The sequence below is a fragment of the Scyliorhinus canicula genome, chromosome 2 (assembly GCF_902713615.1).
Source record: "Scyliorhinus canicula chromosome 2, sScyCan1.1, whole genome shotgun sequence".
Taxonomy (NCBI): domain Eukaryota; kingdom Metazoa; phylum Chordata; class Chondrichthyes; order Carcharhiniformes; family Scyliorhinidae; genus Scyliorhinus; species Scyliorhinus canicula.
In genome coordinates this window covers 146,460,896-146,487,458 of record NC_052147.1, presented here as the reverse complement: position 1 = coordinate 146,487,458, position 26,563 = coordinate 146,460,896, and the positions used below count along the sequence as shown (strand labels likewise).

Sequence of the window (26,563 nt, the reverse complement as noted above, 5' to 3'; positions counted from 1 at the left end):
TGTAAAAGCAAAATACTGCGGATGCTGGAATTCTGAAACAAAAACAGAAAACGCTGGATTAACTCAGCAGGTCTGGCAGCATCTGTGGAGAGAGAAACAGAGGGTGGGATTCTCTGCTACTGCCGCTGTCAATGGGAAATCCCATTGAAACCACACCATGCTACCAGCAAAGCAGGGATGCACTGCTGCCAGGACCAGAGAATTCCGCTGTCAGCGAAAGACCAGAGCATTTAAAAAAAATACATTTTCTTAAGGCATTTATGATATTATAACAATAAACAATGCAAATACGAATGTCCACATAGTTCAGTAACACATCACTCCAGCTGCCCTTTATCCCACCTACCCTAAACACAAAATAGTCTAACTCCCCTCTACCCTCTCACCACAGCCCCCCCACCCCCCCCCTCCCATTTTATCAAATCTGCTAACATATCCGAAGAAGTCGATAAACGGCTGCCACCTCCGGACGAATCCTAACGTTGATCCTCTCTGGGCTAACTTAATTTTCTCAAGTCTGAGAAACCCGGCCATGTCACTAACCCATACCCCTGATTTTGGGGCTTCGAGTCCCTCCATGCTAATAAGATCCGTCTCTGGGCTACCAAGGAGGCAAAGGTCACAATGTCAGCCTCTCTCCTCTGGACTCCAAAACCCAACCAATTCACATGCCCTGCACATATTCCGAAAATCGCCACCTCTGGACTCGACGCCACCCTTATTTTTAATATCATAGACATGACATCCACAAATCCCTGCCAGTATCCCCTCAGCTTCGGGCATGCCCAAAACATATGGACTTGGTTTGCTGACCCTCCTGCAAACCTCACACACTTGTCCTCTATCCCAAAAAACGTCCTCATCCGGGCCCACGTCATGTGTGCCTGGTGAACCACCTTGAATTGTACCAGGCTGAGCCTGGCACATGATGAAGACGTGTTGACTGCTCAGAGCATCCTCCCAGAGACCCGCCTCTACCTCCCCTCCCAGCTCACCTTCCCATTGACCATTTAGCTCACCTATCTGAGTTTCCTCCCACTGCATGAGTTCTTTATAAATATCTGTAACCTTCTCCTCCCTCACCCCCATTTTAGAAACTACCTTGTTCTGTATCCCCTGTGGCGGTAGAGGTGGAAAGGTCGCAACCTGCCTTCGCACAAATTCCCTTATCTGCAGATATCGAAACCCGTTCCCTCCCGGCAATTCAAACTCCTCTTCCAAATCCTCTAAACATGGAAAGCTCCCATAAATAAATAGATCCCCCAGTCTTTCAATTCCTGCTCTCTGTCACCTCCAAAACCCCCCATCCATCCTCCCTGGGACAAACCGGTGATTACCACAAATTGGAGCCCACACCGATGCTCCCTCCACTCCCATATGCTTCCGCCACTGTCCCCAAACTCTCAGAGCCGCCACCACCACCGGGCTTGTAGAGTACCAGGCCGGGGAGAACGGCAGAGGAGCCCCCACCCCACTTCCTGATCATGGCTATAGTTGCCACCCCTTAATATTTACTGAAGTTCGGCAGCGCTAGCCCACCCACACCTCGGCTTCGCTCCAGCAGCACTTTCTTTACTCGTGGAGTTTTACCCGCCCACACAAAACCAGAGATCACCCTATTCGCCCGCTTAAAAAAGGTCTTTGGTATGAAAATAGGGAGGCACTGGAAAACAAACAGAAACCTCGGGATGACCGTCATTTTTACGAATTGTACCCTCCCCGCCAGTGACAACGGGAGCATGTCCCACCTCCGAATGTCACCCTTCATTTGCTCAACTAACCGGGGCAAATTTAATTCACGTAACTGCTCCCATCCTCGTGCCACCTTAATTCCCAAATACCGGAAGCTCCCTCCCACCACTTTAAACAGCAACTCCCCCAGTCTCCTCTCCTTCCCCCTCATCTGGATCACAAAAACCTCACTTTTTCCCTTTCCATTTGTACCCCAAGAACCGGACAAATTCCCCTAAGATCCTCATAATCTCTTCCATCCCCCCTAACGTGTCAGAATGTACGCATATAATGAGACCCTGTGTTCCATCCCCCCGGACTAGCCCCTTCCAGTCCTTTGATGCTCTCAGCGCCATTGCCAATGGCTCCGTGGCCAAGGCAAATTACAGTGGGGAGAGTGGACATCCTTGCCTTGTCCATCGGTACAATTTAAAGTAGTCCGAACTCATCCGATTAGTCCGCACACTCACCACCGGTGCCTGGTATAGCAACCGAACCCAGTCAATAAAGCCCTGCCCAAACCCAAACCGTCCCAGGACCTCCCACATATAATTACATTCCACCCGGTCGAAGGCCTTTTCCGTGTCCATAGTGACCACTACCTCTGCCCCCCCCTCCCCTCGGAGGGCATCATGATCACATTTAGGAGCCTTCCAATGTTGGCAGTTAGCTGCTTGTCTTTTACAAACCCTGTCTGGTCTTCCCCTATCATCTCTGGAACATAGTCCTCTATCCTTGAGGCCAAAATTTTGGCCAGCAATTTGGCATCGACATTCAGCAGGGAGATTGGTCTGTATGACCCACAATGCTCTGGGTCCTTCTCCCGCTTCAGGATCAATGATATTGAAGCCTGTGGCATTGTTAGGGGAAGGACACCTCGAGCCTCATTAAATGCCCTCAGCATAGGGGGCCCAGTGTCCCAGAGAACTTCTTGTAGAATTCCACTGGGTAGCCGTCCAATACCGGGGCCTTGCCCGACTGCACGGCCTGCTCATCGCTGCCTTTAGTGCTTCCCATGCCATTGCTGCCAAAACCTCTCCCGTATCATTTATCTCCAAATAAAAATCAATCGAGAGTACACTTTGTGCACATGGGAAAAAAAAAGAAAACGCCCTCGTTCTTGGCCGTCTGAATCTCCACTGGTCCGCACCCCCTATCTGTTCCATAAACCCATTTAGCTCTTTCGCCACGGCTGGCACCCTCCCTGTCCTTGAACTCGACCAGTCCAACCTCAGATCAATGACCGTATTGAAGTCACCCCCCATCCAGGTCCGGGATGTTCCCTAGCATCATCCCAATTTGGTGGATAAATATTCACTAATAGCACCGGCATCGCCTCCAGCCCTCCACTCACCTACCCCCTGAGTCCGCCACTATATTCCCTACCTCAAATGACACCCGCTTATTCGGCCCATTCAGCCCTCTCAGCCCTCTCACATTCCAAGTGATCAGCCTGGTCGTGAGGCCCCCCCCCCCCCCCCCCCCCCTCCCCCTCCCCGCCGATCAATCATCAGCCTCCTTAGGCCAGCCTCCAGCCTCCAACCCGCATCCCGCGCCTCCTCAGGCCCGCACTCGGGCTCCCACCGTCCTCGACCTCCAATTTGTCTCCCAACGCTAGTCCCTCCCCTGTCAGCAGAACAATTCCCCCACCCCCGCCAACCCCCTCCCCCCAGTAACATAACAACAATCCCAAACCCCCATATCAAACTAGTCACCTGCTCGCCCCTCTCTGCGCTTCTGTGAGCTAGCCCGCCCAGCTTGCCTAGTAGCCGTGGGGCCAAGATCCTACCCCCTAATTTTCTCCCCCCGCCCCGCTTGAGCATCCTTATGCAAAATGTAACAATCCACAACAAACACAAAGAAAATTCCACCCACCGGTCCCCCCACAAGGACAAAGTTAAAGTTAAACCGCACACAAAACTGGGCATCTTCCCAAAAAATTGGCAAAACACACGACATACACAGCTCAAAAAGAAAATAACTTTAGCAGCACAGGCACAGAATTACTCGCTCCCAAGTTCAATGTCCTCAATCACCTGCCAGTCTCCTGTCCCTGACAAAGTTCATCGCCTCATCCGGTGATCCAAAATAATGTTCTTGGCCCTCGTAAGTGACCCACAAACAAGCTGGGTACAGCATGCCGAACTTCACCCCCTTCTTGAAGAGGGCCGATTTAACCTTGTTAAAGCTCACTCTTCTTTAGGCCAGTTCTGCACCCAAGTCCTGGTAAATGCGCTGTCTTCCCATTTGCAGCTCCTAGTCTGCTGGCCCATCTCTAGATCGTTTCCTTAACCAGGAACCGGTGCATTGGCACCACCATCGCCCTAGGCAGCTCATTCACCCGTGGCTTCCTTGCAAGCGCTCTGTACGCCTTGTCCACTTCCAGGGCTCGAGCAAACGCACCTTCTCCAAGCAGCTTCTCAAACATACGCACCACGTATGCCCCTGCGTCCGATCCCTCAATGCCCTCCAGGAGGCCAACGATCCTCAAGTTCTGCCTGCGCGCCCTGTTCTCCAAATCTCCACCTTCTCCTGCAGCCTTTTCTGATGGTCCCTCATAAGATCCATCTCCATTGCCATCGCTTGTAGCTGGCCCTCGTGCTCAGCCACCTTCTCTTCCACCTTCCGGATCGCCAGTCCCTGGGCTTCCAACCTTTGCTCCACCCGATCCCCATCTTAATCGGGTCCAGGTACCCCTGTCTTTGCTTGGCGAAACTCTCCTAGAGGAATTTCACCAGCTGCCCCGTTGACGACTGGGCAGCAATCCCAGTCCCTGAGCCTCCGTCATGTTTTCCTGTGGAGCTGCAGGCTCCACTCTCGTCTTTGCCCAATAATCTCTTCTTTGCAGACCACTTCCGGTCCACAACTCCCATAAATTGGTTGGGGATTCCTCTGCCTGACCAGTCTCCAACTTCACCGGTCAAATTCCCCATAAATCGGGGGGAAAGGTCCCAAAAATCCACCACGAGCAGGAGCTACCAAATAAGCGACCTCTTACTCCATGGCTACCACCGGAAGTTAGAGTTAATGTTTTGAGTTCAATTTGACCCAACCACAGAATCTGAAGAGGCATGTGGACTCGTAATGTTAAACTCTGTTTCTCTCTCCATGGATGCTACCAGACCTTCTGAGTTTATCCAGCATTTTATGTGTTTATTAGGAAACTGGATGTGTTGGATTTTTGATGACAGTACTGTCAGTGTTCCAAACACGCCCTGAAGTACCTCCCCCCTGCCTATCAAGAAATCAATATAAATAATTGATCCGGCAACAACCTACCTTTTTCTGCTGTATACTTGATATTCAATGCTCCATAAAAAGTGCCTTGATCAGCGCAGTGCAACATGGGGTGGGATTTTCTGGTTTGCCGGAGGCCGAGGGATTTCCGACGGCGTGGGGCTGCCTCGCAATGGGAGACCCCATTGACGGGGTCATCCCGCCAGCTGGTCGGGGCACAAATATACGTGGCGGTGTGGAGAATCCAGCCCCAGGTTTTTAATGCCGATATGCAGCTTAATGCCAGGAATCTCCATTCAGCAACGCTACATTCAGTTGCACACTGAGAGAGGTAAAATTCTCACCGAGAGGTTGTTACATCTCTCAGTGCAGTGTTCTTCAAAGAGAGTGGAAGGCATCATTACTTCACCACTGACTGCGTATTAAGAGACAGCGTAATTTCAGGGATAAATTCTTCGCCATCAGAAACCATTGCCCATCACAATGAATGGGGATAGGGCTGAAGGATAAACAAAATTGAAAGAATAACAAAACTGAAAGAAGCTATCCTTTTTTTAAGTGAATTATTTGCCTATAATGATGAGCAATGTCAGTATTGAGGAATGGGACAGATTTAGCCCGGAAAAACAGCAGAATTTGAGTTACATTTCTCCATTATGGTTAATCACTAGATTTTAAAGCTAGATTTTCTAAATAATCTTTGAAAAAAATATTTGTTCATATTTTAAGCTTCTACCATAACCAGGTCTATGTCTCTAATCTTTATTACACTTCCTGTATTGTTTTTAAGTGGATTTGTTATTAGTGTTTTTCATTTGCTGGTTTGCTGTCTATGGAAATCCTTTCATGTGATTGGCTACTCACTGGAGAAACCCAATATTGACACCAGGTAGTCGCTGTTGCAATCCTGTCACAGTGAGGTCCGTTCTCTAGTTGGAATTGAGAACAGCTGTTATGACCTGGGGAAAGGTTAGGGTATTAGTCTGAAGTGCAGATAAGAACTGATTTCAACCTGTGTGGGGGGGGGGGGGGGGGGGGGGGGGGGGGAAGAAAAGGGCGTCTGTACCTCTGCTCCCAGAACTTTGTGAATAGACCTGTGTGAAGGTAAGACTGGCTCCAGATTCCTCAGTGAATGGGCAGTGAATTATAACAGTCCCAGGTCATCTGCAGCACTGGTTACAATCATGATGAGGCTCACTGAATAAAAATTGAATTGTCTCTATTTAATCTCACTTTCTGTGTACATTTGTACGTGTATAGGTATTAGAGACCTACACTGCAGACCCTAACACTGATCGCTTCCTTGAACACATTGACTTTTACATTCTGCCGGTTCTGAACATCGATGGTTATGTTTACTCTTGGTTGAAAGTAAGTACAATCCCAGACAACGTATGATATAGTGTCGCTGAGCCAAAATACTCCAACAGCTAATCTGTGAAATTTATCTCCGTGGACCTGACCATGTCTGTACCCATTTTGGGATTGAACGCCTTTCTCTATCTCTAGGACCGACTATGGAGGAAATCCAGGTCTCCATGTGCCAACAGCACCTGTTTCGGAACTGACCTCAACAGGAATTATGATGCAAAATGGTGCAGTAAGTGGAGTTCTCACAGTTTCCCTATCTCTTCCACAGCTCGATCCACATATCTTACATCTGTCTCGATTTCTGAATCAACCTTTTGTCTCTCTGGTCCCTGCAATTACTTCAACTCTGTCTGTCTATCTGCTGTACCCACTGTCGATCGTAGCATTTAAGTTGACCTTTGAGGCCTTGACACGTCCTTCCCAAAACGGGAGTTGACTAATATGCCGTGTATAAAATGTGAGGTGTGAGGTGTTGGTGTAGGTGGCCACCATTCAGGGATCTGATAAACCGTGAATTCAAACTTAATCGAGTTTTATTAATAAATTAAATGTACAAAGATAACTTTAACCACAATCAAAGCGTTTTAAATACCGACAAATTGATTAGGAGAGATTCTCCATTTCAGAGACTAAGGGCGTGATCTTTTGACCTCGTTACATTCGTGCTTAAGCCTAACGAAGCCGGTGAACAGCGGGTGGGGCCAGAAACGGGAACCGTGCCAGGCGGCAAACAGTTTGCGATGTAACCGGCCTGCTCCCCATAGGCGAAATCGGGTTCCCGCTGTAGTGTGGTGAAAAACCAATTATCATCACTTAAGCCCCATTTCTATATAATTAATGAGAGCCACCCGTTGTCCAACGGCCCTCCCGTCATTCAGCAGCCTCCCCAGTAAGTGCTCACACTGCTGCCAATTAATACTCCTTTTGAAAAATGTGATCATAGTGGAGGGGCTTTTAGCCGAGGAGGTGAGTAGCCATCTTTGCTCACAGGCAAAGAATCCGGGGGCGTTGGGCTTGCTGCCCCTGTGCTCGGTGGGCATTGGGGGATCCTCGGCCGGGGGTGGGGGGCTGCTCTGCAGCGGTAGCCTGCAATGGGAGGGTGGTGGGCATGCTGGGGGGGTAATCGGGGTGGGGGGGAGGGGGCAACTGCTCACTGCACGACCATGCCAACCCCTGGATCACGTGTACCCGCTCCGGGGGCAAACCTTGTCCCTGCCCGTCTGCTTTGCCGACCACCCATAACTCACACCAACTGCTGAGGCCTCTGGCTGTGTGGATGAAGGCTGGAGCCTTTCGGGAATTGCCATTCGTGGTTAAGTGAGCAGTTCACACAACCCAAGTGGATTCCTGTGGATGGACGGGCCATGTCGCATGTGGGAATCATTGCCGAGCATCCCAATCAGACCGCAATGCCTGAACACTGCGGGAAGCAACACCACACAAGTAGCAGCCAACATCCAAGCACCCAGGGGATGGGACACAGCTCTGGTGGACATGCCTGCAGTCGGAGGGTAGATGAGTGCCACAGGGAGGGGGCCAGCGCCTGCTTTAGTTGATGTTGTGTGCGGGTGTCTGGGATACAGGGCTGGGGCCCGGTGACGGGTGCCCGCTGTGTCCGGGTGTGCATGAGTTTGGTGTTCTGGATAGGAGTGAGGTGGGGTGGGATCAGTGGGAGAATGGAGGGTCCGGCGTGAGATTCACCACTGTTTGTCAGTCTAACATCCTCTCCCAATGCCTTACAGATATTGAATGCTATGGCAGGGATGTTGGACGCAGACATTGCCCTTGTGTTGCTGGTGCTACGTGATGCGGCCAGACATCAGAGACGGCGGCAGCAGCAGCGTCTGCAGATGCTCGAGGTAGCGGCACATGTACCAGATCCCGCCCCACACCCTGAGGACTCGGTCACCCATCAGGCTAGGGAGGGACCCAGACAGGGAGTCCCGCGACGGTCCAGGGTGTACAGGCATCGCTGGCAGCTTGAACAGATGATGGAGAGCATGTGCCGCACGAGGCTCCGCCTCAACAAGGCGACAGTGCGGCACCTGCGTCATATCCTTACAGACTTGACACCATATGGAGGAGGAGAACACCCGCTCCCAGTCTCCGTTATGTTCACTGCAGCCCTGAACCTTTATGCCACGGGATAATTCCAGGACTCGAGTGGGCACCTCTGTGACATCTCACAGGCCACAGGTGGCATCCGGCAGTTCACGAATGCCTTGTAGGCCTGGGCGGAAGACTACATCCACTTTGATTATGGACCAGGCCCAACAGGAGGCCCAGGCAGCAGGTTTCTCCACCATCGCCGGGATGCACCAGGTCCAGGGAGTCATAGATGCCACGCATTTTGCCCTGCGCTCACCCTGCCATCTGGGGGTGCCCCATGTTAACTGAAAAGGGTTCCATTCTCTCAACATATAACTTGTCTGCGACCACCAGATGAAGATAATGTACGTGTGTGTACGCTTCCCGGGAACTGTGCATGACAACTACATCCTGGGGCAGTCGGTCATCCCCGGCCTCTTCGAGGAGCACCCCATGATAGTCAGTTGGCTCTTGGGGGATAAAGGATACCCACTGAGGACCTGGCTCATGACATCAGTACGGAGGCCGGAGACCGAAGCGGAGACTCTCTCTGAGGCCCATGCGGCCATGTGGGCTATCATTGAGCTGTGCATCGGACTCCTCAAGATGCAGTTCCGATGCCTCAACCGCTCCGGAGGGTCGCCCGCTTTGTGGTGATCTGCTGCATCCTCCACAACCTGGGGATTGGTGACGAGGAACATGTGGCCACCGAGGAGGAGGAGGACAGGAGGAACACGAGGATGTTGAGGAGGAGCTGGATCAGTGGGGAAGAATCTGAGGCTCAGCTGGAGGCTGCATGACAGGCGGCAACAGTGAGGGTCTGGCAAGCCCAGTGAGCCTCATACTCGCCTGCTTCACCTAGGATGTGGCCTGGTTCATCTCACAACCTTACCCACCATCCCCATTTCCCACCCACCCAGGGGAACCACTTGGGTTGTGTGAAGTGCTCACTTTTTTTTAATAAATGTTTTTATTGGGTTTTTGAACAAAGTATATTTACCGTTATGTACACAGAATAAGATATATATATATATAGATAGACAAGAAGGACACCGTTCTCTGTTCCTGTCGATGCCAAGTTTGTTATTGTTTCCCATGCCCTCCTTCCGGCTATCATTCCCCTACCTCCCCCCACCTCCCTGGTTCTCTATTGTTCCCTGTCTCGTCACTCTTCCCCCCATCCTCTTCGCTTCTGCCCCCTCCCCCCTCCTGTGGTTCGCCTTTCTTCCCTCTTAGGTTTAGCTGTCCCCCCTCCCCCGGTCTGTCCCTCCCTCTCACACCTTGGCTACTTTCCCCTGATTCCTGGCTACCTGGCTATCCTTCTGCTTGTTCATTGGCCACAAACAGGTCCCGGAACCATTGGGTGAATGGCTCCCATGCTCTGTGGAAGCCGCCGTCTGCCCCTCGGATGGCGAATTTGATTTTCTCCATTTGGAGAGATTCCCAGAGGTCGGACAGCTTTGGCTAGTTCTGCTGACTGCTAGCCGAACAGGATTCTACAGCAGGCGATCAGAGAGGCAAATGCAAGGGCGTCCGCCCTCTTCTCCAGGAATAGATCTGGCTGGTCTGATACCCCGGAGACCGCCACTATCGGGCATGGCTCCACCCTCATCCCCACCACTTTGGACATTGCCTTGAAGAAGGCTGTCCAGTACTCCACAAGTCTGGGGCAAGACCAGAACATGGGGAAGTGGTTGGCTGGGCCTCCTTGGCACCGTTCACATCTATCCTCCACCTCCGGGAAGAACGTACTCATACGTGTCCTTGTTAAGTGAGCTCTATGTACCACTTTTAGTTGCGTCAGGCTGAGCCTTGCGCACGTGGAGGTGGAGTTGATCCTATGCAGTGCTTCGCTCCAGAGTCCTCATCCTATCTCAATCCCCAGGTCATCCTCCCATTTCTTTCTTGTTGCATCCAGTACGGTGTTGGCCCTTTCTACCAGTCGGTCATACATGTCGCTACAGTTCCCTTTATCTAGGTTGCTTGCATCCAGTAACTCTTCCAGTAATGTCTGTCGTGGCAGTTGTGGGTATGTCCTTGTCTCTTTTCGTAGGAAGATTTTGAGTTGCAGATACCTTAGCTTGTTCTCCCTGGCTAGCTGAAATTTCTCTGTCAGTTCATCCAGTGTTGCGATCCTGCTGTTCGTGTATAGGTTCCTGACTGTCAGTGTCCCTCCGCCCTGCCCCCACCTTTTGAAGGTGGTGTCAGTCAGTGCTGGTGTGAACCTATGGTTGTTGCAGATTGGAGCTGTGTCCGACGTTTTGTTCAGGCCAAATTGCTGCCGTAGTTCGTTCCAGGACTGGAGGGTGGCTATCACCACCGGGCTGCTGGAGTGTTTTTTGGGTGGGGATGGGAGTGCCACCGTGGCGAGGGCCCGGAGGGAGGTCCGCATGCAGGAGGCCTCTTCCATGTGCACCCACTCGGCTTCTGGCTCCTTGATCCATCCATTTATTAGCTCGGCCGTCGCTGTCCATTGGTAGAATTGAAGGTTTGGAAGGGCTAGTCCCACCCCCGGATTTTGTTTTTTGTAGAACCCTCTTTGGGAGCCTAGCATTCTTCCCCCTTCATACAAATGCCATGATTAGTTTGTCTAGTGCCTTGGGGAATGTGATGAATGTATAACGGCAACCATTCACCACTGTATTGCATTGTACTATGTTGTTGCCCTTGTGGGCTCCATCTATGGACCATTGTATTACATTACATCGCACTGTATCATGTTGGTGCCCTTGTGGGCTCTGCCCCCGGCTCCGCCCCCCCTTGGAGGAGGTATGTAAATCTGCTGCCCTGCAGGTGGCTCTCAGTACAGAGCAGTCGCAGGCAAGCACAGTTCTAGCTGATTAAAGTCACTGTTCACTTCAACTCTCCGTCTCGTGTGAATTGATGGTCGCATCAATTTAATCAGCTACAACATCGCGATGGAAGCAGATTGACCTGATCTGCTCAAACCTGATCGACTGGAACTCGACCCACAAGCCGCTGAAGCCAAAGGGATTTTATCACTAAGCCAGTCCAATAGATAGACTTTTATCCCCCTTGAGCCCCCAATTGTTATGGGCCAGGGTTTAGAGAACCCCAAAGTGTATCATGGAGTTCACCTGACCCACAACTTTTAATAGATTGTGGTATGGGGAGCACAGGGCCCACTATACAAGAGGGTACTTCCAAAATGGACAAGTATTTTTTAAAACAGCAAAACAATGTTTATTCTATGAACTCAAGTTAACCCTTTTAAAACATACAGTGAACATCTTATCAACAAGTAAATCAAATACACCCACCAAAGAATACAACACTAAGTAATCTGTAAGCTGTCCTTTTAACACCCAGAAGACTTAACAAACCTTGAAACAGAAACACATCAGGTTAAAGTCACTACTGTTATGAGTTTAAATCACCAGGATCGATTTACAGTCTTTAGATTACAGAGCGAGATTCATACACCTTCTGGCTGTGACTGCAGCTATCCAACTCTGAAAACAAAACCAAAACACACCCTGCAGCCTGCTCAAAAACAAAAGTAAAAAGCTGACAGACAGCCCAGCTCCACCCACACTCTGACATCACTGCAGTAATATGAGCAGCCAAACATTTCTTAATTGAATGCACGGCTCTCACAGTCAATGTTGTGAACAACCAGCACACACCTCACTTCACTTGCCCTAGCTTTATGTGTGTCTCACTTCAGTCACACCGGGAGGAACAAAAACCACACAAATGGAAACCAGCGGAATGTGGCAACTCTGCGAGTGGGCAACAGTCAACAAAATGTCTCGTGGTCGCACTCAGAGCTCAGATTGGCTACATGTGGCTCCGGGGTCGCAGGTTGCCTATCACTGCTGGAAAAGCAGGATTTTCAAAGGCCGATTGATGTCAGATTGGAATCGATGGGCCTCCCAGCATGCCCCTGTGCAGTTTTTGAAAGATAAGCAACGACCCTTTATATCTGCAGTGAAGAATCATACAACAACAACCTGGATTCTTAAAGCATCTTCAGTCCAGTATAACATCCCGAGATTCTTCACAGGAATGATTGCCAAATGGTATTTGATACATCAGGAAATATCGGAGCAGATAACTAAAAGTTTGCTCAGAGAAGCTATTTTTATGGGATGTAGTCAAGATGGAGAGAGTGATGGAGATGTTTATGGAGAAAATTCCAGAGTTTAGGACCCAGGCAGCTGAAGGAAAATGGATCTCGATGAAGATGTGCGGGTTAGGTAGATTGGCCATGCTAAATTGCCCGTAGTGTCCTTAAAAGTAAGGTTAAGGGGGAGGTGTTGGGTTACGGGTATCGGGTGGATATGTGGGTTTGAGTAGGGTTATCATTGCTCGGCACAACATCGAGGGCCGAAGGGCCTGTTCTGTGCTGTACTGTTCTATGTTCTATGTATACACAAGTGGCCACAATTGGAGGGATGGAGGGATCGATGCAGCTATTTGTTGTTGCTTTGTTTTGAAACCGTGTGTTTTATTTTTATTTGTTGTTACAGGTATTGGTGCTTCGAGAAACTGCTGTTCAACCATCCACTGCGGTTCAGCACCAGAGTCTGAGCCGGAGACCATTGCCGTTGCTGGTTTTATCCGTAAGAGTCTGCCTGATATTTTATGCTACCTGACCATTCACTCGTACGGGCAGCTGATTCTCATCCCTTACGGGTATACAAACACAACAGCCAGCAACCACGAGGAAATGGTGAGGTGCCATCGTCAGCTTTCTGGAATTGAAAACAGGTCTCAATCACAGTGACCATGAAACTATCATCGATTGTTGTAAAAACCCATCTGGGTTCACTAATGTCTCTTTCGGGAAGGAAATCTGCCACCCTTACCCAGTCTGGCTTACATGTGGCTCTGAAATGGCTGAACAAGCCACTCAGTTTAAGGACAATTATGGATCAGGCGATAGACAGGCGGTTGGGTAGTGGGTGGAGGTGGGCTGCCAGTCAAAATGAAATGAGGGGCAACACATCCATCTCATAATTTCAGCCCAAATCTGTGATTTCAAAATGCAGGTACAGTGAGGCCACTGACCTGAGCTGGTGGGGGCATCCCTTTAAATATACAAACCAGGCTCCTGTCACAGCTTAAGGGCCCAATCCATTGGGTCATGGGGTAAAGAGGACCCAGACAAGTGGGTTATCACTGACAGTTTCAATAGGGTTCTTTGTGAGCCAGGGAGGGTAGGATTGAGTACGGGGTCCCACGAGGCAATTTTGGACGTCCCTAAGTCCCAGACTCTCCCATTTCTGACCACTTTCAAATCCACCCCCTCACCAATAACCTGACTAGCAGAGACAATTCCCGATTCCTGTCCGAATTTGCGCTGCCATGCTCAGAACTTACTTACATACCCCACTCACAGAGCAGGACCATCTCTACAAAGATCCTTTTATATCATGATTGGCTTAATTCAATTAGTCATGGGGCCTCCCTGTGGGCCTTCTGTAGGAGAGGAATTGTCTGCATTAAGGTTTGTGTCCAAAAACAGGAGACCTATGGAGGTAAAAGCTGTGGTTAAAAGTTTTCATTATTTAATTATTGTTATAAATAACTCTCCCCGAGGGGAGAAGATGGTGGCATAGTGGTGATGTCACTGGACTAGCAATCTGGACACTCAGACAGATATTGTGGACATGGGTTCAAACCCCACCATTTATTTCAATTCAATTAATTTTTAAAAATCTGGAATCAAAGCTAGTCTCAGTAACGGTAACCGTGATAACTGTCATTGATTGTCATACAAACCCACCTGGTTAATTAATGTCCCTTTCGGGAAGGAAATCTGCCGTCCTTACCCGGCCTGGCCTACATGTGACTCCAGACCCACAGCAAAATGGTTGACTCTGAACCGCCCTCTGAAATGGCCGAGTGAAACACTCAGTTTAAGGGCAATTAGGGATGAACAACAAATGCAGGCCTTGACACATGCCATGAAAGAATAAATGTATGCACAGTCAGCTCAGTGTTACACCCAGCTTGTTCTTGAATTCCAGAGTTCTTTTCTGCTTGTTTGAGCACTGCTGTCTGGTTATTTTGCAGATGAGAGTCGGAAAGAAAGCGGCCGATGCCTTGGAGCAGAAGCATGGGACAAAGTTCAAAGTCGGGCCTTCTTCGTTGATCCTCTGTAGGTTTCACTGTTTGTGCTATTGACCTGTCTCTTCATTCCTGTGCAGTCTCAATTTGATCAGCTCAGATCTAGAGACCCTCCCAATGTAAACTTCTCTGAAGTCTGACTACAAAGCAGTGCTTCTTTTTAATATTACAAAGGAAGGTGATGTGTTACATTACAATGGTCAATGCCACTGAGGAGAATAAGAGTGATCCCTTCTTGAAGGAAAGTCACAGATTGCAAACCATCAAATTCCACAATGAGGAACTTGAATACACCAACAAAGTTTAGGAGGCCAATGCAGACCAAATATTAAAGTGCGGGTTCAAAATGCGATAAGATATAGAGAAATACAGCACAGAACAGGCCCTTTGGCCCACGATGTTGCGCCGAACATTTGTCCTAGATTAATCATAGAATTTTGGCCATGAGGTTGATCATCACCTTGGCCCGCTTGAAAGAGGCACTGGAAAGGACGGAATGGAGACTGGGGACCCAGTAGGCGATGATATGGGACCTGGAGAGTGTGTCCACCAACCAAAACGAATGAATCACCTCATTCGAGGCAGAAGTGGCATGGTTGGTAACAATGCAGATGTTCTCAAGAAGGTGGAGGATCAGGAGAACAGATCCCGCTGTCAGAATTTAAGGATTGTCAGGTTACCTGAGCACACAGAGGACAGAAACCCGATGGAGCACGTCACACGGGCGCTTGGAAATCTGATCGGGTGTGGAAAGCTTCCCCAAGCCCCTTGAGGTAGACAAGGCCCACAGGTCACTCTGGCAATGGCCCAAACCAGCAGAACCGCCACGGGAGATCATAGCAAAGCTCCATAAATTCCCGAATAAAGAGTGGATCCTGAACTGGGCGAGAAGCACGCGTTCCTGTAGGTGGCGCCCCAAGCACCGGGCGATGTTTAATGGGGCCAAAAGTGGCTTTATTCAAAAACAAGATGCAGTTCAGAATGCTGTACCCGACGGGACTTTGGGTGCAATTCTCCAGCCTCGCTGCACTCTCGCTCAAACAAAACGAGGCCAGTGAATAGCGGGAGAGGCTGAAAACGAGAACCGCAACAGACGCCAGTTTGCAATGCAACCGGCCAGTTCCGTAGGCTAAATCGGGGTCTCGCTATAGTGTGGCGCGAAACCAATTATCACCACATTTCCATACAATGAACGTGAGCCACCCCATATCCAACGGCCTCCCATCATTCATCGGCCTCCCCAGCATGTGGTTACTCTGGCACCGATTAGTACTCCTTTTTAAAAACCTGAACTTGGTGCAAGGGCTTTTGTGGGGAGCCGAGGAGGCGAGTAGCCATCTTTACTAACAGGCAAAGAGCCCGGAGCACTGGACTTGCCACCCCAATGCTCAGTGGGACGGTGGCGGACCCTCCGCAGCGGTGGACCACCATTGGAAGGTGGGGGATAAGTGCTGTGGGGGGCAACCGGGGGGGGGGGGGGGGGGGCAACCGTGCACGGTACCACCATACTAACCCCTCAATTGTGTGTATCCATTCTGGGGGCAACCCTTCTCCCTTCCCGCCTTCCCCACCGACCACTAACCCCCACTGACTGCCGAGGCTACTGGCCGTGTGACTGAAGGCTATTGCTAATAGAAAATTGGCAGTCATGGTTAAGTGAGCACTTCAGACAGCCCAAGTGGATTCCCTTGGGCGGGCGGCCATGTAGCATGTGGGAGTCATTTCCCAGCATCCTAATCAGACCGTGATGCCTGAACACTGTGCGAGACAACACCACACATGCAGCAGCCAACATCCAAATATCCATGGGATGGGACACAACTCCGGGGACATGTCTATGGCCGGAGGGTGGGTGAGTGCAACTGGGTGGGGACCAGCGCCTGGTCCAGGTGACATTATGAGTGGGTGGCCAGGGTACAGGGTCTGGAGTCCGTGGAGGGGAGCCCGCTGCGGCCGGGAGTGTGGGAGAGGGTTTTCCAGTTTGGGGTCCCGGGGTGGGAGCCACCGCTGTTTGTCAGTCTAACACCCTCTCCCAATGCCTTACAGATATTGAACGCTACTGCAGGGATTATGGAGCCACCCCAGTGGTGCTGCTAGTAGCTCGGGCAGCCAGACTCATGAGACAGCGGCAGCAGCAGCGTCTGAAGATGCTTGAGACGGCGGACCATGTGTTGGATCCCACCTCGTACGCAGAGGAACCGGCTGTCCATCAGGCCAGAGGGGGAGTCCTGTGACGGCCCTGGGTGTACAGGTGTCGCTGGTCAGTTGAACAGATGGCCGACAACACGTGCCACAGGAGCCTCCGCCTCAACGAGGAAATGGTGCGGCATTGGTGCCATTTGCTCGTGGACTTGTCACCACATGGAGGAGGAGGATACCCGCTCCTGGTCGCCGTCAAGGTCATGCAGCCCTCGGGATCATTCCAGGGCTTGAGTGGGAACCTCTGTGGCAGCTCGCAGCCTCCAGCCCACAGGCGTATCTGACAGGTCACGGATATCCTGTTTGCCTGGGGAGAAAACTACATCAAATGTGACATGTATCAAACCCAACAAGATGCCCGGGCAGCAGGTTTCTCTGCCATTGCCGAGATGCCTCAGGTGCAGAAGGGCAATAGATGGCATGCACATTGCCCTGTGCTCAATGGGCCATCTGGGAGTGTCCTCGATTAACAGAAAGGGGCTCCACTCACTCAAAATGCAGCTCATGAGCGACCACCAGATGAAGATCATGCGAGTGTGCAAGTTTCTTGGGAGCTTCAATTACAGCTACATCCTGGGGCAGTCAGTCATCTCTGGCCTCTTGGCGGATAAGGGTTACCCGCTGAGGACTTGGCTAATGACACCAGCAGGGAGGCCGGAGACTGGAGCGGAGAGCCGGTGCAATGTGGCCCTTGCAGCCATGTGATTGAGCGGTGCACTGGACTCCTCAAGATGCTGTTCCGATGCATCGACCGCTCTGGTGATGGGCTCCAGTACACAGCCTGGAGGGTCGCCTGCTTTGTGGTGGTCTGCTGTGTGCCCCACAACCTGGCACAGCAGCGGGGCGCCGCGCTGGAGGTTGGTGATGAGGAACATATGCCCACTTCCAAGGAGGAGGAGGAAGAGGATGATGAGGTGGCGTCGGACCAGCAGAGGCTGAAGGACAATCCCGGGAGGAACCGGAGGACCAGTCGGAGGCTGGAGGATGATCCCGGGAGGAACCGGAGGACCAGCCGGAGGCTGCAGGACAGACGGCAGCGGCGAGGGTCCAGCAAGCACGAAACGCCAGGGAGGCCCACATACTCGCCCAATTCACTGAGGACATGGCCTGATCCGTAATCGCTACCTTCCCCACCCCATTTCCCACCCTCCCAGGGTGTGTGTTGTATTACTCCAGGTTTTTGGAACTGTGTTGGCACCGTCAGCGGGTCACTATCGAGGGCAGGGGGGGTTGATGATAACCCGCAGAGAGCTGAGTGCTGGTGCTCCTCAATCTCTGCCATAGTCTGACCCCTGCCTGTCTGCTGAGTGCTCGCTCACACCATCACCTGCACGCAGTGTGGCTGGGGAGGGGGGATTCCTGGAGAGATGGGTCAAGGGTTCAGAGGTCGGCCTGCATTGCGGAAGAAAGTGACAGAGGCGTCATCCTGGTTGAGCACAAGGGTGTTTATTGTGTTTTACAATTCCCGACTCTCCAGATGGTGTCGCCCCTCCCTTCCACCCACACCCCCTCAACCCATATCTAACCCACCCCGCCCCCTCCCCAGGTGCCCTCAGTGAACCTTAACGCACTTTGCCTTCCTAGCTCTTCCGCTAGGTTTGCGTGTGTCCCCAGGGTACACATCTGAGGTGAAGGTAAGCAGCTGCTGGCTGGCACCCCTGGCTGGCATCCTGTGGGCCGGAGGGCCCGGGCCCACTTGTCGGCGGCACATGCACAGCTCGACTGCCCTGTCCCGTGCTGAATGTGAGTCGCGGCCTCATCAGAGGCCTGGAATTCGGGGGAAAAGGTGGCCACCGTCGCCACTCCATGGAATGGGTCCGGGTTGGCACCCAGTGCCCCCTCCTCCCGGTCAGTGCCCATAAGGCCCTGGGATTCACCTTGGGACAGAGCTGCAGCCGGTTCGAGTCACAGCTGGCCCTGCATCATTTGGCTCTGCCAATCCTGGTGGTTCCACATGGTCTGCACCATTGTGTCGACGCCCTCGGTGATGCTCCTCAGTGATTGGGACATCCTCTGCAGTGGCTCGGCCATTCCCACCTGAGAACAGGACATGTCCCGCAGAAACCCATCAAGGCCAGCCTCGTACTGGGTGACATCCCCCAGTAAGGCGGACAATCTGTCGAGACCCTCAGCCATGGGCATCACCGACTGCGCGACGCCTTGGTCACCTTCACTAATTTAAAAAAAAATAAATTTAGAGTATCCAATTTTTTTTTCCAATTAAGGGGCAATTTAGCGTGGCCAATCCACCTACACTGCACATTTTTGGGTTGTGGGGGTGAAACCCACGCAGACACGGGGAGAATGTGCAAACTCCACACGGACAGTGACCCAGAGCCGGGATCGAACCTGGGACCTCAGCGCCGTGAGGCCACCGTGCTGCCCTCACCTTCACTAATGATGCTGATATCTTGCAACAGGCTCTGCTCTGCAGTCAACACCCTAGCAGTGTTGGCTTCGGTGTCACGCATTTCCAGCAACATCTCCTGCGCCTGTAGCCTCTGGGACTCCACCAATTGGCTATGGATCTGCTGGAGTGTCGCTAACATCTCCATCTGAATGTGCTGACTGCTCTGTATTGTCACCATTAGATACTGGGAGTATCTCTTCCATAGGCTCAGCATCAATCTGGGACCCAGGTGTGTCCTGTGAACCAGCAGCCCTCCGATTGCTGTCTTGCCTGGGGGTTCCTGCCTCCACCTGATGTACATCAGCAGCTGTGCGGTGCTCAGCAGATTGTGCCCCTGAAGCCTGACCACTAACATCTCCCACCGAGGTGCGTGTATCTGCACTGGTGGAGGGTGGGGATGACACTTGTAACACATCGATCGTGGCATCCTCGGAGCTCCCTTCTGCGGTGGTCACGTGGCAGGCTGGAGAGGGGGCCACGCGGGATGAGCTGGTGCCATCGGCTGGAGGGCCTGCGGGAGAATAGACATGTGGTCAGTGGGAGGGATGGGTCAGTCAGTAAGGTAATAATAACTCATGTTTGACAGGTCCTCTGGATGGAGCCCTGTGGCTCAGCGAGTCTCTGCATTGGTGATCGCTCTGTCCTCAGCCACCCCAGTCACCTCCTCGAAGGAGGTGAGGATTCTTAAGTCCAGCAGCCCACCGCCAGCCTGGACCCTCTCAAGGCGATTGTGGGAGACCTCTTCCTGAGGAGACACAGAGAGAGCATCATTAGACACAAGCATGGTTCACAGTGGTGAGAGAGGGGTGTGAAGGAAAGGGGGGTTAAAGGGAGAAGGGGGTGGAGGGAGGGTCAGGGGTCGCATGGAGAGTTGGGGGAGAGGTGCATGCTCACGAGGGGGGTAGAATGATCATGGGGGGGGGGGGGGGTGCATGGTGTCTACTCACTTGTGCTTCCCAGTGTAGGTCGTTGATCTTTTTCCGACACTGGAGGCCAGTCCTCCTGGTCACTCTCCCGGTGCTCACAGCCACCTCCATCTTGTCCCAGGCAGCATTGGCTGCCATGTGAGTGATGCTCCGGGACCCTCGGGGGAATAGGACATTTCTCCTGGCCTCCACTGCTCCGAGGAGCCCTCTCAGATCTGCATCCCCGAATCTTGGGGCTGGTCTCCTGGGTGCCATTTTTGCAAGCTGACTGGGGTTGGCTGTGTAAGTGCTGTGTGACTTCGTTAACAGGGGTTTGGCAAGCGCGTTGCCGGCGAATTGGCTGGTGAGCCTTTGTTTGCGATGAGAAGCCCATGGGGGCTCGTTAACTGGACCAATTAACATTGAATAATGTTGCCGGCCTTGATGGGCTGGGTGCCGGTAAGCTCGGGGCAGTTCCCACTCACTGCCACACTTATTATTATTGGGTTTTATACATGGTATACTTACAAACGTACATACTGAGAAACCAAAAAGAAATAAAAAAGCCTAAAAACTAGTCTTTTTTTTCTTTCTCTCTTTCGCCTTGCTGTGCTTGTTATTGTCGTTTCCTGTACTCTCCCCCTAGTTTGTGTTCCCTCCTCTTTACTCCCTTCCTGGCTCCCCTCTACTGCTCTCCTTCCCTTGTCCTTCCTCCCTCCCTGTCCCCACCCCTCCCCCCGTCCCTACCCCCCTTCTCCCCCTCCCTCCCGCCCCCTTCTTCTCTGATACTCCCCTTTCTTTTCTGCTGTGTTTGGCCAGTCCCCCCTCGCTCTGCCGCCTCTCCCTCCCCAGTCCTCCCTCCCTTCCCTTTCTTCTATCGTGTCTTGGCTACTTTCCCCAGGCTCTTGGCTACTAGTTTATTTGTTTTTTGGCCACAAACAGTTGGGTGAATGGTTCCTATGTTTTGAGGAAGCCCTCTTCCGACCCTCAGATGGCGAATTTGATTTTCTCCATTTGGAGAGATTCTGAGAGGTTGGACAGCCAGTCTGCAGCTTTGGGTGGTGCTACTGACTGCCAGCCAATCAGGATTCTACGGCGGGCGATCAGGGAGGCAAAGACAAGGGCGTCCGCCCTCCTCCCCAGGAATAGATCTGGCTGGTCTGATACCCCAAAGACCGCCACTTTCAGGCATGGCTCCACCCTCACCCCCACCATTTTGGACATTGCCTCGAAGAAGGCTATCCAGTACTCAGTAAGTCTGGGGCAAGACAAAAACATGTGGGCTTGGTTGGCCGGGCCTCCTTGGTACTGTTCACATCTATCCTCCTATATATCTATACTCATTCGGGTTCTTGATAAGTGGGCTCTGCGAACTACTTTTAGTTGTGTTAAGTTGAGACTTGCGCACGTGGAGGTGGAGTTGACCCTATGTAGTGCTTCGCTCCAGAGTCCCCACCCTATTTCGAGCCCCAAGCTTTCCTCCCATTTCCTCCTCGTCGCGCCCAGTACAGTGTCGGCCCTCTCTATCAGTACATGTTGCTACAGTTTCCTCTACCTCGATTATCTGCGTCCAGTATATCTTCCAGTAGCGTCCATTGTGGAGATCGTGGGTACGTCCTTGTCTCCTTCCGCAGGAAGTTTTTAAGCTGCAAGTATCTGCATTTGTTGCCATTAGCTAGCTGGAATCCAGTGTTGTGACCCTGCCATCGGTGTATAGGTCCCTGACTGTCAGTGTCCCCCTGTTCTGTCTCCACCTTTTAAAGGTGGTGCACGTGAGTGCTGGTTATTGTAGATGGGAGCTTTGACGGACATTTCAGTCAGGCCGACTTGTTGCCATAGTTGATTCCAGGGCTGGAAGATGGCTATTACCACTTGGCTCCTGGAGTGTTTTTTGGGTGGGAGTGCCCGTCATGGCGAGGGCCTGGAGCGAGATCCACCTGCAGGAGGCCTCCTCCGCACATCCCCACTCGGCTTCTGACTCCTTAATCCATCCCATTGCTCTCTCTGCTGCCGCTGCCCAGTGGTAGTACTGTAGGTTTGGGAGGGCTAGCTCTCCCTTGGACTTTGTTTTCTGTAGGACGTTCTTTGGGATCCTAGCATTCTTTTTTTCCCTCGCCTGCTCTCGGTAGTTCCAGTCCCTGTCTTGCCCTGCACTCCTCTCATTTGCCACTCTGCTTTCCCTTTTCTACTGCTCTCATACTCTCGAATGAGGTCACGATCTCCCGTGCGAGGATGTCTCTCAGGTGGTGGCGTGCTGCTTGTCGCTCAGGATATGTTTAACCGGGGTGGGGGAAGGGAAGCACTTCAGAGAATTGCCCGGGGCCGGCGTCAATCCCGCCCTCGCCGTGTCCCGAATTCTCCGCCCCCCGAGATTCGGCAGGGGCGGGAACCACGGCGCTCTGGTCCCCCCGCACCGGTCGGCGGGTGCCCCGTGGCAATTCGCCGACCTGCGATGGGCCGAAGTCCCACCGCTGACAGGCCTCTCCCGCCGGCGTGGATTAAACCACCTACCTGACCGGCGGGATTGGCAGCGGGGCGGCCTCCGGGGTCCTGGGGGGAAGACGCGGGGCGATCTGACCCCGGGGGCTGCTCCCACGGTGGCCTGGCCCGCGATCGGGGCCCACCGATCGGAGGGCGGGCCTGTGCCGTGGGGGCACTCTTTTTCTCCTGCCTTCACCATGGTCTTCACCATGGCGGAGGCGGAAGAGACCTCCTCCCCTGCGCAGGTGCCGGTATGATGTCAGCGGCCACTGACGCTCCGGCGCATGCACGCACTTACGCCGGCCGGCTAAGTTCTATCAGCCCCAGCTGGCATGGCGCCAAAGGCCGTTTACGCCAGCCGGCAGAGTGGGAACCACTCCGGCGTGGGCCTAGCCCCTCAATGTGAGGGCTTGGCCCCTAAATGTGCGGAGAATTCCGCACCTTTGGGGCGGCCCGACGCTGGAGTGGTTCACGTCACTCCAACACGCCGGGACCCCCTGTCCCGCGGGTAGGGGAGAATCCCGTCCTTTAACTATGTACAGGACCCAACGGCGGACAAATCCAGCCGCAAATCAGGGAAACAATTGGCTATGGCAAAGGAACTAAACGCCTTTGTGGAGCAGATGGGGAGGCTAGACCCATGTGAGTTCACACACCCAAGGGAGGAGGAGTTCTCCTTCTCCAAAGTTCAAAATATACTCCTGCATCAAGCTCTTTGTAGAGGGCAAATCAGTGATTCCAGGGGTAGTGGGAGCTGAATACTCTGCAGCAGTAATCTCGGACCACGCTCCACATTACGTGGATGTGAAGTTGGAGACGGGCTGGGCCCTGCGCTCCGGTGGAGACTGGAGACAGCCTTCCTTGCTGACAAGGCGTTCTGCAAGTGAATGTCACAAGCCATCGACTAGGTGGGTATCTGACCCTCCCCATTCTAGGAGACGTTGAAGGTGGTGACAAGGGGGGCAATAATAGTGTACACGACACTCAGGGACAGAAAGAAAAGAGTGCCTAGGCAGGATGTAGACCGGCGGTACTCAACAGCACCTACCGTGGAACTGCTGACGGAGAGGAAAAAGCTTCAGTTGTACTCTGATCTGCTGTCCACCAAGAAAGCAATGCACCAACTCCCAGACACGGGGCCCTTTAATGAATTTGAGGACAAGGCCAGCCGCCTACTGGCTCACCAGCTGACAAAGCAGCAGCCACAAGTGAGATAACGCGGGTGAAGGACAGGAACAGTAAACTAGTCACAGCATCAGGTCAGATCAGTGAGGCGTTTGTGACTTTCTACTGGGAGATGAACACCTACGAGCCCCAGAAGGGGACTCAAGGATTAAAGGGTTTCTCAACCAGCTGGACATTGCAGCTGTGGGAAAGGAAAAGAGACAGGGACTGGAAGCACTACTCGAACTGGGGAAAGCCATGGAAAGCATTACTTCCATACAGTCGGGGAAGGCACTGGGTCCAGGCCAGTTCCCGGTGCAATTCTATAAAGAATTTGCGGCAGCACTGGCCCCGTACCTGCGGGAGATGTTCAGTGACTCACTGTCGAGAGGGACCCTGCTGCCCACGCTGGTACAGATGCTTATTATCCCCGCTGCCATTGACCCTGGCAATTGAGCCATTGGCCATCGTGTTCAGATCAGTGAAGGGGTGGAGAGACATATAGAGGGTTGGTATGGAGCATAGAGTCTCACTCTATGTGGATGACCTGCTCTTCCACGTCTTGAATCCCCACAGCCAGCATGGGAGGAATAATGGAACTCCTCAGAGAGTTCAGAGCCTTCTCAGGTTACAAACTTAGCCTGAGTAAGAATAAAATCCTCCCTGTTAGCCCGCGAGAGGGCAAATCAGAGCTGGGCAAATCACCGTTCAAGCTGGCCCAAACCAAATTCCAATACCTGGAGATCCAAATCGCCCGCGACTCGGCACGGATCCATAAATAGAATTTATCAAGCCTGGTGGAGGAGGTAAAAAGGGACCTGCTGAGTACAAAAGCGTATTACAGAGAAGGAGGAATACAGGGGGGGGCATGGCCCTTCCGAACCTCCGATTCGACCAGTGGGCAGCTACCGCAGAAAGAGTATGGGGATGGGTCACGGAGCTGGAGGTGGAATGGGTAAGAACAGGGGACAGCATCCCACTGAGCACTGGCCACGGCCCCACTCCCATTACCTCCAGCCAGCTCCTCAAGAAGCCCAGTGATAGTGGCCACGCTGAGGACGGGGAATCAACTCAGGCACCACTTTAGTCTGGTTGCAATGTCCACCATGGCCCAAATCTGCAAGAACCATAAATATATCCCAGCGACAATAGATGCCTCTTTCAACAGGTTGAGACAGCGTGAAGAGGTACTGACGGTAGGGGACCTATACGCGAACTGCAGAGTAGGGGCCCTGTGGGAACTGATGAACAAGCTCCAGCTTGTTCTGCAAGGAGTCAGCGACATCCCCCCAGCTACCAGGAGATTCCCTCCTGAACTCTTTACAGGGAAAGGGGCAGATGCCTTTGCCTCCCTATCGCCCGGCGGAGACTCCTGCTCGGCTGGAAATCAGCACCGCCACCCAAGGCCACAGAATTAGAAAAGATAAAATACATCATTCGAGGATGGGAGGAAGGATTCCACAACATGTAGAAGCTATTCACCAGCCTGTTCCAAGACCTGTTTGTGACTGGCAGGGGGAGGGCCGGTGGAGGGGAGAGATCAAAATGGATTACGGAAGGAGAACAGAAAGTGGGAGGGGAGAAAGGAGGGGTTGAGGATGGGAAGGCGATAGGTTGAGGGGAGGGGGCAGAGACGAATCAGAAAACAAAGAGAGGAAGCAGAAGGGACAAAGGGCAAGAAAACTCATGGGTGTGATCACAACTACAACACCAAGGTTCACCCGGTTGGCACCAAACACGCCCCTGGTATGTTTTAATACCAGGAGGCAACATGTATAAAACTAAAACAACACAGTTGCGCCAACCGATCACTGGGGGTCCAAAGTTAGGGCCCCACATCTGAATATATGTTACTTTTGTATGCCTATCTGTTTCTTTTTTCTTTTGCGCATCTTTTGTAGATTTCCCTTCATTGTTGTGGGAAAGCCCTTGCAATGCTGTTATCAATAAATGCAAAAGCAATAAAATATATCTTTTAAAATCAAAAACAGCTACTGTAAAGGAGGAAAGAGAGTTGTTGGGAGATGTAGAGTGTTGGAGGGAGGAATTCTCGAGCTTAAGGCACAGCTGCCAATGAAGGCAGGGGTTGCTCAAAAGGAGGATGTACTGTTGTAAAGTTGTTCTACCTCAGAGGAGCTATATCAACATAAGTTGGTGTTTAACAGCAAGAGAATAGTGCATCGAGTCAGCTAACCATGGAAATGTTCCCCCTTTCAGATTATTTGTCTGGCTCTTCCCAGGATTGGGCAGGTGATCTACAGATTGACTTTAACTACATGATCGAGCTCCGAGACAACGGGACCTATCATTTCATCCTCCCGGAGAATCAGATCCAGCCTACCTGTGAGGAGACCATGGCTGCTGTGACCACCATTATCGAGCACATCTATGATAAACATTTCCCGAACGCCGCTCCGGCTGTTGTAGCTCTGTGGTGGGGTGTGCTGACGTCCTGCTTCTTGAGCATGTACTTTGTGAATTTATTGTAGGGAAGAGGTGGCTGATACATAACCTGACAGAGATCTTGAAATGAGGAAGCGATGTAATGATGCAGAAAAGATGACCCTACCCCTGGAGTGGGAGATGGGGGGGGGGGGGGGGGGGGGGATGAGACCAAAATTAATGGCCATAAAAATGTAAGACAGTCACTATTAAATCCAACGATGTGCTCAGGAGAAAATTCTTCACACAGAGAATGTTCAACATGGGCCAGGAATTTACTGCCCTGCCGCCCAGTGGGATAATACGGTCTCCTCGAAGTAAACGGTAATTTTAAAAAAAATGTATTTTACTGCAAACATGTATCAATGCAGGTTGCAGCCAATAAACACCGCGCAAAACAGACTTCCCAACAATCAATTATAGTCTGTACAGATTTTTC

General features: G+C 52.0%; 1 protein-coding gene across 1 annotated transcript in view; it reads left to right on the top strand.

The window, feature by feature from the left end:
• The window catches only part of LOC119959029 (carboxypeptidase O-like), a 43,585-nt gene extending 17,333 nt beyond the window's left edge, over positions 1 to 26,252 (top strand). The window contains exons 7-11 of the mRNA XM_038787575.1: positions 6,229 to 6,339; positions 6,478 to 6,568; positions 12,921 to 13,123; positions 14,470 to 14,554; positions 25,900 to 26,252. Of these exons, the coding sequence (XP_038643503.1) occupies positions 6,229 to 6,339; positions 6,478 to 6,568; positions 12,921 to 13,123; positions 14,470 to 14,554; positions 25,900 to 26,171 (762 nt within the window). The 3' untranslated portion in view covers positions 26,172 to 26,252. The remainder of the gene's footprint in view (positions 1 to 6,228; positions 6,340 to 6,477; positions 6,569 to 12,920; positions 13,124 to 14,469; positions 14,555 to 25,899) is intronic.
• The last annotated feature ends 311 nt before the right edge of the window (positions 26,253 to 26,563 follow it).